The 15026-nt window shown below is 49.8% G+C and overlaps 1 protein-coding gene across 4 annotated transcripts in view; it reads right to left on the bottom strand.

The window, feature by feature from the left end:
- MSI2 (musashi RNA binding protein 2) overlaps positions 1-15026 on the bottom strand; it is a 392149-nt gene that overhangs the window by 49882 nt on the left and 327241 nt on the right. For all 4 annotated transcript variants that reach the window (XM_047080983.1, XM_047080982.1, XM_047080981.1 and 1 more), the window contains exons 9-10: positions 11863-11977; positions 2150-2224 (exon numbers count right to left, since the gene is read on the bottom strand). In XM_047080983.1, the coding sequence (XP_046936939.1) occupies positions 2150-2224; positions 11863-11977 (190 nt within the window). The remainder of the gene's footprint in view (positions 1-2149; positions 2225-11862; positions 11978-15026) is intronic.

Consider the following 15026-nt stretch of genomic DNA (forward strand, 5'->3'; position numbering starts at 1 on the left):
ACCGAGGGGCAATGGCAACCTGCGTATGAAGGGAGGCAGGCTGAGCTAGGTGTGCAGAGCGGCACGGTGCTCCCAGTGAGTCAGGATGGGAGCCTATATGTTCCCTGGTGAGGAAGCCAGGGGAGGGAGGGGCATGAAAGGCTTTCCTAAAACTGCCACCAGCTTCTGGGCTGAGGAGGATGGGCAAGCAGTGAATAGGGACGTTGACACGCCAGCTCTCCCTGGGAGGGGCAGTGAGCACATGCACATACGTGTGTGGACCATGCACCCCCCACCTGTTTCTTTATGCTCCAGAATGGCGCCATCCAGCCCAACTTTCTACGTGCTGTGCTAATGGCAGCCACCAGCCACATGTGCCTGCTGAGTAACTGAAGTGTGGCCAGGGTGACTGAGAAACTGGAGTTTTCATTTTATTTCATTTTAATTTCAATCTAAATTATAGTAGCTGCGTGTGGTTAGTGCGATCGTACTGGACAGATGGACGCTAGAGAGAGTGTAATGCAGCAGTTAAGACCCAGACCACTTGGGTCTAAATCCTAGCCCTGCTCCTTGCTGCTTATGACCCCCCTGAACAGGGTTTCCTGCCTCTCCAGGCCTCAGGGTCCCCATCTGTAGATGGGGAAAGTCTAACGGAGGTGCAGACTGGCTGTGGTGCCCACTGCCCTGCTTCGAGGGGCCCACGGGCACCCCAAAGCAACCATCTGCTGTAGAGGAGTTGGGGGGGGGGAGGCTTCTTAGAGCCACCCTGTGGAGGGCCCTGCCCTGATGGCCCCAGGGGACACGCTCATGGGGAAGTCTCTCCTACTCATACTCTTCCATACGGAACTTCTGCCGCTGTGCCTGCCACCCCTGCCCCTCTCAACCCTACAATCGGAAAGATGCACAGACCCCGGGGACTATCCTGCCCCAAACCCCTTGTTTACAGAAGACAGAGATGAGGCCCAGAGACGTCAGGTGATCCGCCTATCCGCCTGTGACCAGGCAAGAGCCTAGGGCTTCTGTCGCTGAGTGAGGATCTATTACCCGTAGGGCATGGCTCCAAGTGCCCCAAATGCTTCTTGACCTCCTCTGGAGCACCCTTCCCTGCTCCAAAGCTCAGTCAGAGACATGCAAATACTGGGTGAGACCCTCACGAACCTCTCCCCTGCCTTCCTCCCTGGCTTCCGGATGTGATCCTCTAAGGACTGTGTCCGAGCTCCCTGGGCCTCTCAGAGCTCTGGGTCCAGGCAGGATGACCAACCAGGAGTGAAACTGCTGGAAGCCCAGCCCCTGAGGGAGCCTCCCCCACCCTGGCAGAGAACCCAAGAAGACAAAGCTTGTTGCTAATGCCTTCTCTAGAAACTCTGGCTGTCCAGCTCTGCACACAGACACCCCAGGTGCCCCTATATACCGTCTGTACTCCAGGTCAGGGAAAGGCTGGCTCACCCCCTCAAGGGACAAGTAAAGCCCCAGAAACATTGCTTCCTTCAGCACCCTTTCCCTCACCCTTCAAGACCGTGCCTGTCCGGGCTGCCTGCCTCAGGTGGGGGTCCCAGGTCTCCCAGCTGCATGGGAGCTGGGGAACCCTGGGCACGTGAGCGGGCATCACCGTGGGCTCTGCCTCGAGTCTCTGACACCCACGTGCAGGGGAGGGACCATCTACACACCCCCACTCATGACAGCGAACCCAAACCCCAACGGCACACCACAGTTACACACAGAAGGGCACAGAAGTCAGGGTCGCCAGGAAAAGCTCAAGGAAGCGGGAGTGAGGGGGTATGGAGGGAGGAAGGAAGGAAGGACGGATGTGGGTGGGTGGGAGGGAGGGAGGAGGGAGATAGGAGAGGCAGAGGATGAGTCCAGTCCAGTGAGTGAGAACTTGTAACCGGCTCCAGACAAAGGAGAGTGGGTAGAGAGAGGGAGGGCTCCTGCCTCAGCTCCTTCCCTTTCCCCTAAAAGCTGCTGCTCTCAAATACCCGGCACCGAGGACACGCTTTGGTTAATCAGACATCGAGCTGCATCCTGACCCTGGAGTTCAGAGGATTTGAACCTCAGCTCCTATAGGTCATCTCTCGAATGGACAGGTGTATGAGTTGTGTTCTCTCTAGGGATCCTCCCGCCTCCCCTCAAATGCAGCCCCCCCAAAGCCCTGGGAGACAAAGACACTCACCTGGGAACTGATAGCCATAGCTAGGAGCAAATCCAGGGTAGCCGCGGCCATAGGTTGCCACAAAGTTGGGATAGCCTTGAACACAGAGAGAAAGATCACAGTTGTGTTAGTACAGCTGCCTCAGGTCTGGGGTGAAATCCCAGAAAGGGCCAGAATGAGGACAGCCTGAGTTATTTTCCTGCACAAAATGATTTGTCTCCCGTGAGGGTCTTTACCCAGCCAGGGCTTGGGTCACCTCTCTACTGTGGCTGGGGGCACCGCTGTCAGCCTGCTGGTAATTAACCTGTATTTGGGCAGAGAGACCCCCAAAGCCCACGCACTTTCTGGAACCTGCAGAGTAAATGCCACGCGTTAGCACCAAACACGGGGCCTACGCCTGGCTCTGACATTTGGAGAGCTTACCCTGAATGTACTTTACCTTAAAGCTATTGACAGTAGGAGATTAAAGTCCTTGTAATGCCTCCTCCCAAGGCAGCGAGCAGCAGTTCTAGCACCAGACAAAGCAGGAGTACTTGGGGGGTGAGAGTTTAGGGGCAAAACTCAGGGCTGACCCTGTGCCTCTGGAAAAACACTGGGCTTAAGAAACCATGGCCCAAGGGAGGCAGGGTCCCAGGGGCTTATGTCCAGGCACGGACACTCCAAAGGGTGTCACAGCATCTTCCCAAGGCCCTCCGAGAACGGTGAGGTTCTGGCTGGGTTAAAATGTGCACCAGAAGCGTGGCCCGCACCCCGAAGCCTCGTGCCACATGTTTTCACGGGCATTTCACAGAAAGTGTATTTTCCACATGATCTCAGCAGGTCACCCTGGGGGTGACCACTAACTGTGGGGTGCTTGCTTGTGGAAACTGCTGCCAGGCTGGGTGCAGAGGAAACTAATGGAACGTTCTGGTGTTGCTGTGGTCCTCTGTGATATATTATGAAACTCCCAGTGAGCAGCCACTCGGCTCTCGACCCTGCATCGTGTTTGCTCGGGCCACGTCACGGTTTATGTCCCTGCCTCTTGCCCCAGGCTACAGAGAAGGCTGGCGTGTGGCCTGCTTGGACGGATTCTACCGGCCACCGGAGACCCGTGGCTACCCCCCTGTTCCCTTCCCGTCAGGCCCACTCTGCCTCCCTCCACTCAATGGATCGTACTCTTACTACACTCATGCTCTTCAGCAGTTGACTTTTGCTTTGACCTCTGAGGTGGGTGTCTATGATTGTTTTCGGCTGCCCAGCACCTGAACCCCATTTCTGTGTTTGAGTCTTAGAGAGAGGCCTGCCTCCCATCACAGAAGCAGAAAAGGGCCCTTGCTCTCTCTGAGCTAGGCAGCTGGGAAGTAGGTCATGAGCCTGTGCTCAGCCAACGGAAGTCTTCCTTGGATCCATTTCTGGGGCTAGTGGGGCGGAGGAGGGGGCGGTAATGCAGAATTTATTCTGATGACATCAGCGTGAGCCCAGCACCCGGCGGCGGCAACGGTGGCCTCCTGACCGGGTCGTGCCTGGGTTGTGCCTGGGTTGTGGCTGTGGCTGACCGCCCAGCTCCCCGGTTCCTGCCTATTCTCCAGCCTTCCTGGCAATTCTGTGTGTTGATGAGACCCTGCCAACAACCTCCTTTTTTTGCTTCCAGCAGCCAGAGTTGTTTCTGTTCCTTGCCACCAAAATGCTGGTAGGAAGTTGCTCTGATGGGTGGGGTTTATGATAGTCTCCATGCCCTCCAGCCACGAGGGCAGCAGTGTCTCTGCGGTTTTGTACAGCAACTTAAACACCCGCAGACACAGGCTCTGGGGTCTCACCATCCGTGTCCCAAGTGCATCTGGACACGTTACCAGCATCTTCTGACCTGCGGCGCGGGCCAAAGGAACAGGATCATTCCCGAGGTTTCATCTGGAGGAGACTCCGGCAGCGTTGAGTTACAGTCTGCTGGTCTTCCTGCTGCCTGTTCATAGAGCTTTGATGTCTTAGAGGTCCAGAGGTGGGACCCGCCCTTCCTCACATCTCCATGCCTGCTGGTGTCATAACTCCTGCTCCACCAGAGGAACTGTCATCAGACCCAGAAGGGGGGCTCGCCCTTGTGGGCATCAGGACACTTGGGTTCCACGCTTGCCTCTGGTCCAAGGCCATGCCCTTGGCGGGGAGGGTCTTCCTTGTCCTCTGTCAGCTTGAGTCTTGCCAGCCGTACAAAGCTCTGCAAGGTCCCATGCAGCATGGATGCGCCCAAACTCTCAACTGAGACCAGCCGTGGCTCCCTTCCCTTCCCTTATTTTAGCCAGAGCCTTTCCAAATTTGCAGTCGCAACTCACTGGCCAACTGACCTGTTTCCACCCCAAAAAGGGCCTCGTCGCCTGCTCTTTCCCTGGGTGTATATTGCTCAGCGCTCGGTGTCTCCCCGGCAGAAGGCTGCCCAGACAAGACAGGATGACCTGGCGGTTCTGCACCGACTGCTGAGGAGCAGGGTATCCAAGTGTAACGCTAAGCTCTGGCACCCGGTGCGGAAAGGAACACGGGGACAGAGAAGAAGGGATAGAGGCTAAGACTCGATGCCTTAAGCGGACGCACGCTCAGCGGCTTCTTCCCTGGTATTTATTTCATGGCTGGCCAGCTCAGTTCTCCTCCGAATTAATCACCTGCTATCAAATCAGATCTTTCATGACTAGATTTCTTAAACCATTATTTCAACAATATTGATAAACGGATTATATGCAAACAGCCAAATCACTGCTGCCTAGGGGCTTTCCTGGTGAAAAATGACTCCTTTGCTTCTAACTTCGTGGCACTAGGGGTCTGAAATATTTTAATCTGACAGCAGAAGTGTAGACCCATGTGTCATCTTCAAGACTCCTTCAGGGTGTGTGTGTGGGGGGTGATGGTGGGGGGGAGGGCGGCACGCCCAGCCCCTCCCTGACTCGGGAGGGAGTCAGATCTCCCAGATCTGCTTTCTTCCCGGCACATGTGACCGTCTTCAACAAGAAGGAAGACAAGCACGGTCAAGCTCACCCCAATTTTGGGCCTCACCCCAATCTTCCTGGACACGTCAATACTGTCTCCTGCGCCACCAAGATGAGAATTTGGCACCTGCCAGAGTCGGGGGGGAAATCTTATCTCCGCCCCCCCATCGCGAACATCCTCTGGGTCAGGCAGATGAAATCATAAATTTATAATACAACATTACTTCAATTTTCCTCTTCATTTACTGCTGTGCAGCCCAGCTCTGCTCCAACGGCTCAGCGCCCCGGCCTCACGGGGAAATTGGCTGGCTGCATATGAACACCACATTAGAGCACACCGACGTGGACGCTCCATCAAGCCATATTACAGCGAGATGACCCGGCCACCCCTTCCATGAGTAGCGGGGCCCCTCCCGCACCGGCCACTGCACCATTTATTTGCTCAGTACTCTGGATGCCTGATCAATCCCGCAGTAATTATCTCTTGTCACTAAAGGAAAAACTAAGCCTGCTGCCTGGATGGCCACCTTTCTGGAGGACAGGCTCTCCATTGTGGGGAAAAACAAAAAAAAAGAAAGCAAGTCAGAAATCAACAACAGCATTTGAATCTGCCAGTCAGATCACTTCAGGGCCTCCTTTCGGGGATGCCGGCAGAGTTCTTTGAACTGTGGTTCTCGATCTTTGCTCCGACTCTAGAAGATGTTCGCTCCAACCCTGGAATATGTTTGCATTCTAGGCTGGGCATATGACTCATCCTCTCCCGGGCTCTGTGACTCAGCTACTCAGTCACGGAAAATTGCTCCCACCAGGCCCCCGACTTGAAAGAGACAAGAAAAGGGCTGCTTATCCAGGGACCTGTCCGAGCATGACATATGTGCCAAGTGGGCTGCAGAGCACTGCCCAGGGCACCACGTTGGCTCAGTGAGGTATGCATCCAGATGCAACACCTAGGGCCTGAGCTCTTCCCAGGCCAGGACGTGAAGGCCAAGGTCTACCGAGACGCCCAGACCCCGAAGCCCAGGAGCATCTTTAGGCCTACACTGTCCAATTCAAATTTAAGTCTAAATTATGATGAGAAACTCCAGCCTCTTGGTCGTAGGAGCCACATCTTCAATGCTCAGTAGCCACATACAGCTAGTGGCTACCATCTTGGGCAGTGCAAATATAGGCCCTTTCCACCATCACAGAAAGTTCTGGTGCACTGTGTTGTGCTAGAAGGAAAAGGAAGGGCTAGATTTTGAGTTTCCTGCCCACCAGGAAACAGCTGAACAAATGGAGACCTCCTCGGGAAGCACCTCAGCAGATATTCTGGGGAAAGACAAACGGGTCTAGACAAGCGGCTCTAAATTCCAGCCAATCTCCTTTTGATCTGTGAGTGAACACCCGCGGATTACAGCTCGTCTCTTCTAGATGATGATTTTTTCCCCCTTTCATTTCAGAGGGGCTTAATGTCGGGGAACAATGGGTCAAGACTTCACAGGGACGTCACAGTATGAGCATTGTTAAGAATGCCTTAGGCTTTCTTCAGCTGGTCTACAGAGTCTATTTCCGGGCCTGCAGACTGAAGCTTCTCCAAGGCCTCAGCAACGAGGTAGCACTCTACCAGCGGCATCACACATGTTAAATACAGTGTGCCCAGCGAGGCCAAGATAGTTAAAGGCAGTAGGACTATGTGGCTGAGGGCAGAGAAGGCCAAAAGGAAAAAAATATATCAGCAATAATCATGTTTGCTTTTATGAAGTCGATTTTCATTAAGAAAACCCAGAGGGGCACCTGGGTGGCTCAGTCGGTTAAGTGTCCGGCTTCAGCTCAGGTCATGATCTCACAGTTCGTGGGTTCAAGCCCCGCGTCGGGCTCTGTGCTGACAGCTCGGAGCCTGGAGCCTGCTTCCGATTCTGTGTCTCTCTTTCTCTCTGCCCCTCCCCTGCTTGCACTCTGTCTCTCTCTCTCCTCCTAATAATAAAAATAAACATTAAAAAAAATTTAAAAAGAAAAACCAGAGATTCCAGTGCACCGAGCTGGATAATTGTGGGCACCTCTTGGCCGCCGCAAGGCAGTGGAACAAAGTCTGAAGGCTGCTAAAAGACTTTTCCAAGGGTCTCAGTTGATTTTGGTTTTGTCCGGCTCAAAGGCAGGGAGAGCTGGCCTCAGAACGACCCCTCCACCGCTCTCCTGCATTCTTTTAAAGCAATTCCCATTGGGCTGATTATTCTAAGATTCTGTCAAAGGCTCTGAAAGCTAAAACCAAAACAGCTGTAGGTTTCCTCCCAAGGACGTAGGCAGAGCCACATCAAGAGAGATCAAGAAAGAATAAAGTGCGACTACACGCTCATCAGCCTCCCTTTGATGCAATCTCCCCAACCATGGAGAAAACCTTAAAGGGTGTTTAAAAATTAGCTTCACAGTTCCCGAGTCATTTACAGACCAGTGTATCTGTTGTCTCCCTAGAATGTCTGCTCCCTGATGCATTCTAAGCATCTAGAACAGTGCCTGCCCTTCGTAGGTGCTCAATAAATATTTGCCGAGCGAATGGATTTAAAAGCTTTCATGGTTTAATAGTCTCACTTCTAAAAATCTGTACAAGGGTTACAGATTTTTTCTGCTCTTCTAACAACAAAAATGTCAATCACTGAATCCTCATTTCATTAAAGAGCTCTTAAAAAATGTTTTTCTGTCCGCACCGAGTTCATCAGCCAAACTGTCATGGTGATGGCATTGACATGTTACGGGTGATGGTAGTGATTCCAAGGACAGATGAACGCCATGGGGGGTGGGAGGAGACCCAGGTGACTTGTGGGGACATGTCAGGCCATCCCACCTTAGCGAAGGATCAGACTCCGCCCGATGCCACCGTGGTAAGAGGGAAGAAGCGAAAGAGCAGATGGCACTCTCCTTGCCCAGAGAGTCCAGAGGCCTGGGATGCCAGGCTGTGCCAATGCGAGCGAAGGGCAGCTCCAGGAGTCTCCAGCAAGTGCATCAGAGGCTCGGCAGACACTCCAGCCTGGCCGAGGAGGCAAGAGGCCAACCAGGCCGTGAGACTGTGAGCGTGTTCCCTGGCGCTGTGCGTGCTTCACCCCTTCCACCTGGACCTTGGGCTGAGCTGGTTCCTGGCTGGGTGAACATTCTGGCAGCTCTCAGGAAGCCCATCTCAGCGAATGTCTGGAGGCCTTCACCATAGTGGCTGGGGCCTCAGGAGGACTGGGGTCTGATGAGGCCTGGAGCCCTGTGCACGGATCTTTGTTGGGAGGCAGAAACTCCCAACTCCCTTTGTTGGGAGGCAGAAAGATAATCCAACTCCTTGGGCTGAGGGTCTGAATAGAGCAGGAGACTACAGGTGCCACAGCACAAGTCACACCTGCTGCTTTGTGTTCCCAGTCACTGGCAGGAAGGGTGTTGGGCACCTGCTTGGGTGGGAAGGCCTGGGGCTCCCCACTACTTTACTAATAACAGCTCCCAATTTGAGTACGTACTGCTGTATTTTGTTGACTGGAAGACACGCATTTTTTTGTTTTTTCACATTTTCACATCTCGGAAAGTAGGCTCTTTCTCACGGTCATTGTGATAAGAAAGCATTGGTGCAGGTTAATTAACAGCATATTTATTTTTCTTTCTGAATGTTTGTACAAAGATGAATTTTACCACCTACGATACCTTGGATTTGATGAAGTGTAGCACTGGATGGACACGATATGGTTTCATTTATCATCAACAACCCTATGAAGTGAGAGTTTCCCATATTCCTATCTAAGGATGGGGTAACCGAAGGACAGAGATGTTGTCACTTGTCCCAAGTCACACAGCTCATGGGGTGAGGAGTCCAGACTTCCTGGTTCTCAAGTCCAAGGCTCTCCCCACTGGCTTACCCAGCCCCCACGTCCCAATTGGTGGAGGCTAGGCTAACACCACCAATTCCATCCAAAGGGCTCTATGCTTGACTGGAGAAGGAGGAAAACCTCTGTGACAGGAGGTGGGGCTGGCTGAGGCCTGGGGGCTCTGCCTGGTAACAGCCTCAACAGACCTCCATGGGCAAAAGGCAAAAGCCTTAAGTGGCAGGGATGTCGATTGGTGGTGGGGGGGGGTGGCCCGTGGGAGGTCATAACTCAAGGACGAATAGATTCAACCACGACAACATTTTTAACCAACAATTACTTCTTTACTGCAGCTCAGGGAAGGCATAACTTCAACCATGAGAGATGGGAAAATAAGTGGGGCAGGGGAGTGAGTTCCTGCCATTCATCACTCATCACACATCCCTCCCTCAAGAAGCAGAAGCCAATCACAGACCACGAGGGTTTGCCCATCACCAGCTGGGTCAAAGCTAATCCTGGAGGCACCGAGCCTGGCACTCCTCCTCGCACATGCCCCGTGTGGACGTGACCCCTCCGCCAGGCCAGTGGGCTCTCAGGTTTCCACACGGGGACCCTGACTTTCTAAGGCTATTCCTGTCTGGATCACCCTTCGCTTGCTCACCTTCTCAGCTCCGCTAACAGGTCACCTCCACAGGGAGGTATTCCCTGATTCCTCAGACTGATTTCCATTCTCTATTATGTAATCCTAAAGCACCCCATAACTCTATGAGGATAACTAACTATCTGTAGGATTAGCTGTTAACTGTTGTCACGCTCACCGGACCACGAGCTTCAGAGGGCAGGGACCACATCTGCCTTGTTAATAAGCACTGTCTCCCAGCACCAGCCCGGGGCAAGGCACGCAGCAGGTGCTCAAAGCCTACTCGCCCCTGAACACCTCCCAGATTCGACAAAGCCTCCCTGCCTTGGCTCCCATCTTAAAACCACTGGGTGCCCTCTGTTCAGGGATCCGAGCTTGGGTGTCCATGGAGACATCGGTCCCCAGCCCTTGCCTACACAGTCTGGGGCGAACGTTGACCTTTGCACCTTTGCTCTGTGGCAACTGACAAGAGTGAGCTGGCTTCACCTCACGCCTCTGCACCTGAAGAAAACAGTCCATTTTCCTCAGCATGTCAAGGGCATCAAGTTAGACTCAGAAAGATAGGGCACTTCTGAAGATCTGATCCTAAAAAGGATTTATGCCCCAGGGCCTTTATACTCAACCTTGAAAATTCAAGACTCCCCATGCCAGCAGGCAGCAACTCTTTTAAGATGTGATTTTAAAATTTAAAACTATTAATCCATTCAGACCTTCTTTTGGTATACAACATAAAGTAAAAACCACATAAAAATGACTTTTTAAGCAAGAGCTAGCCAAGTGTCTCCTAGCCAACCAGGAGATAATTCCCACTGATTTTTAAAAGTAATTTCTGAATAATAATGATACTCATACACAGAAATACATTTAGTTCAGGTGCTTTAACTTTCTATCAACAGGCACGTCCCTATATACCACACCACTTAATTACCGTAGCTTTGTGCTATGTTCTGCTATTTGGTCAAACTGGCCTTTTCTCATTACTCTTTTGAAAACTTTTCCTTATTCAGTCTCATGTGTTTCTTCTTCTAGATCAGCATTAGAATCGTTTGGTCAATTTTTAAAGAAGTACATAGGAATTTCCATCGCAACTTGGTTAAACCGAAAGAATTCCTTCCAGAAGAAGTACCATTCCAGCCAGTTTCAGGAATTCTCATGGCATCTCTTTCCATTTCTTAAAGTTCCACAAAATAACTTTACCTCCCCTTGTTATTTCCTCAGACAAAATAGATACAATTCTTTTTAAGAATTTATAACGCCAAGAAAAGTTTTATACATTTTTTTTTTTTTTTAGTTTTATACATTTAAAATTGAGCCAGGAACGATTCAAAGAGCTGCAAATCTGAAAACACACAAAGAGCCGATCAAACAATATAGAAGGAGGACTCAGCCAAACCAAATGAAAATCCATTAAAACTAGACAGATCCTGTGCCTGAATGGAATTTTACCATTAACTACCATTTATCCCATTTAATTAGTATTTTCCCGACACACAATAACTTGCACTAAAATACCGTCCTCTCGCCTTGAAATTTCTAATTATTGTTGCGACCCACACCATTACGCTCCTCCACTGCTTTCTCCATTTTTCATGCCATTTAAGTGGTAAGATTTTCAATTATCTGCGCAGGACGGACAGAGATACCTTTAAGGAAGGGGCATAATATGCAACTTAATTTCTCTAAAAGCCAGGAGAGATCATTTTTTGTCGGAACAAACACACTTTGTCTTTCATCTTTTTTTTTTGGCAAATAAAGAGTAAAACAGGCCATTTAAAACATCCATTTAAATGCAAATTCTGATATCCCAAGAGAAAAAATGTTAATCATTTAAATAGACAGGATTATAGCCCACCTTCATCACTCCCCCTCCTCTCCCAAGTTTTAGAAAATGTAGCCTCAGCTCACACAGGTGAAGCCGCGAGGCGTCCTTAGGTCTTTAAGAACGCCCAGTTAGTAGAGAGGAGTGAGGCCCGGGGGTGGCTCTTCTCCTTTTGAAAAGGGAGCGGAAAGGTGATAAAATAGTATCAAGCAGCTCTTATGAGCCAGGCATGGGACAAGATGATCTATCTATCTATCTATCTATCTATCTATCTATCATCTATCACCTATCTACCTACCTACTTCCCTATTTACCTATTATCCATCTATTGTCTATGTATCTATCTCTCTTCATTTAATGGTTACAGATGTCTTGCAAAGGGGCCTGTCACCTTCGTTTACAGACGAGGAAACTGAGGCTCAGAGAGGTAAGGCAGCTTGCCCGACTGGTAGATGACCCAGCTGGGTGTATAGTCCGTGATGGCTCTGTTGTGTCCCCAGGGTCCCGCCCAGACTCACCTAGCATTCCCATGCCAAGCATGAACGCGTCCATGGTGTAAGGCAGTCCCCGGGCCCGGCCTCTTGTCCCCGGTGGGAACATGACTTCCTTAGGCTGAGCTTTCTTACATTCTACCTGTTAAACAGAAAGGCGAACAAATGAGATGCAAATGAATTCCACGTAAATGTCAAATGCAGAACGGATCTGGTTACCAGCTAAGGTATTTTTAGCTTTGCTCCTTATTCACTGTAAAAATAGCCAAGCCGAGTAAATGGCCTGCAAAACAAATATTTAAGAAAACACGCCACTTGTTGCAAATCCTGCTTTGGAGAAACCTACAAGGATGAAATTGGGTTTGGAGGGGTGGCAGGGACGCGGGCTGAAGACACACGTGCTGGCGCCGAGTGCTCAGACTGGGACGTGTGCAGACGATGGCTGCTGGGTGTATCTGTGAAGAAAAACAATAGCAGTAGTAAAAGTCCCTCACGACTGTTTGGCCCTTCACAGGCTTGCAAATTCCTTCAGGCCGGTGACCCTTCACATCAGGCCACCTGATTCTCTCTCTTATTAAAGACACAGCCCAGTTAGTTTTAGCTCCATTTCACAGATGACAAAACTGAACACCAGCAGGCTTGCGTAATGTGCCGTAAGCCATATCCTGGCAGGTGCAGGTCTGGAAGCTGGAGTTTTAAAATTTCTAGGTCAGCGATGCCACCGTCTCCATAAAACCTGCCCCAGCATGCTCCTGGGAGAAGTAATGACATTAAACACCGCTTCTGTCCATCTGGATTACCGGTTTCTCATTCTGCAGCTACGTCTTCGAGTGGTTGCTAATCTTTCCCATTTCCCTTCTGCCTCCAAAATTTCTTAATCCTATTCTGCTCACACAACTCAGAAGTCACTTACTTAACCACCTTAATGATGTAGAATACAAACTCCAGGGGAGAGGTAAAACCGTTGCCTGCTGAAGTAGCTGCACTATTTTTAAGAGCGTGTTTCAGATGCCTGCTCTGTGCTTACTTCTTTGAGTTTACAGACAAACTTAACAAACATCGTTAACTGGTAATCAGCCCCGTCACTGATGAAGATGGGATGCTGTAGGGCAGGGCTGCTTATGGAAGCAAAAAGTATCAGCATGACAGTCTCATAGCGAGGGAGAGAAGAGAAGAATCAGGTACCATATTTAAAAGGGGGCCAGATGGCACAGGAGCCCAAACTCCACGTGGCTCAACAGCTGCTGAGGGTCTCACTATCACACAGAAAATTACTATCGTTGCCAGGGTATCTGAGATATGAAGAAGTTCCATTACGTGCCTTATACTTTGCTTTAAAGGGACCTATACGGGCTATCCACTTTGGAGATATGGATAGCTCTCAAATCTTCTCATCCCAAATATTTCAATTAAAAAAAATATTTCATTGGGGCGCCTGGGTGGCTCAGTCGGTTAAGAGTCTGACTCTTGATTTTGGCTCAGGTCATGATTTCACGGTCTGTGAGAATGAACCTTGGGCCGGGCTCTGTGCTGACAGTGTGGAGCCTGCTTGGGATTCACTCTCTCCCTCACTCTCTGCCCGTCCCCTGCATGCTCTCTCTCTCAAAATAAATAAACATTAAGAAAATATTTTAGTGCTTAAGGCTTGGGGGAAGCTTTAATTACCTAAAATATTAACTGGTCTTTCAGAGACACCAGATAACAGGTATTACTCACTCTTGCTCTTTAAAGAGTGATAACCACACAGTCTTTAAAAACATGGACAAAATGGCTCAATATTCAGGCTCAATATGCCTGATAAGCTTCATACAAAGAGTTTTTATAGATTAAAAAGAAAGAGATGAGCATCCCGAAATGGAAATGGGTGAACGACATGAACAAGCAATTCACAAATGACTAGTAATTAGACATATCTTTCATATCACACGTCACAAATGATACTCCTAAACAAGATACCTTCTCATCTATCAGATTGGCTGCGATGACAGGATTCCTTGATGTCAGAGCCCCAGAGAGTATGGGGAGGAGGGGCAGGAATTAGCACGTATCTTTTTGGAGGGCAACAAGACAAAATATCGAAAGCCATACAAGTATGCATTCTTTGACCTAATAATCCTACTTGCAGGATAAAATCCTACTTTATAAGAATAAACTTGTATGGATAAGGCTACTGTGGTGACAAGCACTGATTATAATACTTTCCTAAAGGAAATACCCTAAATGTCCAAGAACAGGGAATCAGTTAGCCAATTTTGGTTCATCCAAGCTGACTGAAAGCTATGAAGCCACAGAAAAGTATGCTGATAATAACATGCAACAGTATTGGGAAACCCTCAGTCCAGGATGGTTGGTCACCCTAAATGTAAGGGGTGGGGGTAAGATAAGTAAGTGTAGATGCGTATCATATATGGGGATAGGATCTTTGTGGAAGATAAATAAGTGTATATGCATATCCTATATGGGGAAAATATTACAAAGACATACCAAAGTTGCCTTACAGCGACTTTGTTCTTTCACTTCCGTGGTGCATTTTGTTATTGCTGTTTATTTGCCAAGTTTTCTGCTTTGAGTGTTACTGTTGCAAGTAGTGGTAAGGAGAGGTGATTAAAACGAAATACATTCATCAGAATTGGTCTTTCAGATTTCTCTCATAAGCCCAGGGTGACAATTTGCTCCTACGCTCCATCCCTGGGACTCCGAAGCAGGCTGAGAAAGCTCATTTGCGAGAGCCTGCCCGAGCCCAGGAAGATGGGTGTGCTCTGCAGAGGCAGACAGATAATTACCTGACGCCAGCACTGGGATCCGGAATAATACCGCTAACCAGCTCACTTCCTAATGGCCCTATCGGTGACAATCTATTGCATTGTCTTATGAAAACCTGCTGCCTGTTCCTAGGCAACCTGATCAACGAAAATTTCAGGTTTATACAGTTTTCATTTAGGGAACATAAAGGTTAACTGACTGTAATGGGAGTATTTTAAACAAACCCACCTACTCTCCCTCTCACTGAATAGGGCTGGCAGCTCTGTTTAATTCTGCTCTGTCTTTGCTGGTGCTGTTTTGGGCAGCGGCGGCTGCGTGGGTTCGGTCGACCACCCGCTATGTCAGCTGTGAGTGCTCCCCGAGGCCAGGGGCCATGGCACACGTACTCTCTGGGGGATCCCGGCACGTCCTGGGCACTTGAGTGACAG

The sequence above is a fragment of the Lynx rufus genome, unplaced genomic scaffold, assembly GCF_022079265.1.
Source record: "Lynx rufus isolate CCGP_SWC_20201006 ecotype Redwood Valley unplaced genomic scaffold, mLynRuf1.p SCAF_18, whole genome shotgun sequence".
NCBI classification, from domain to species: Eukaryota; Metazoa; Chordata; class Mammalia; order Carnivora; family Felidae; genus Lynx; species Lynx rufus.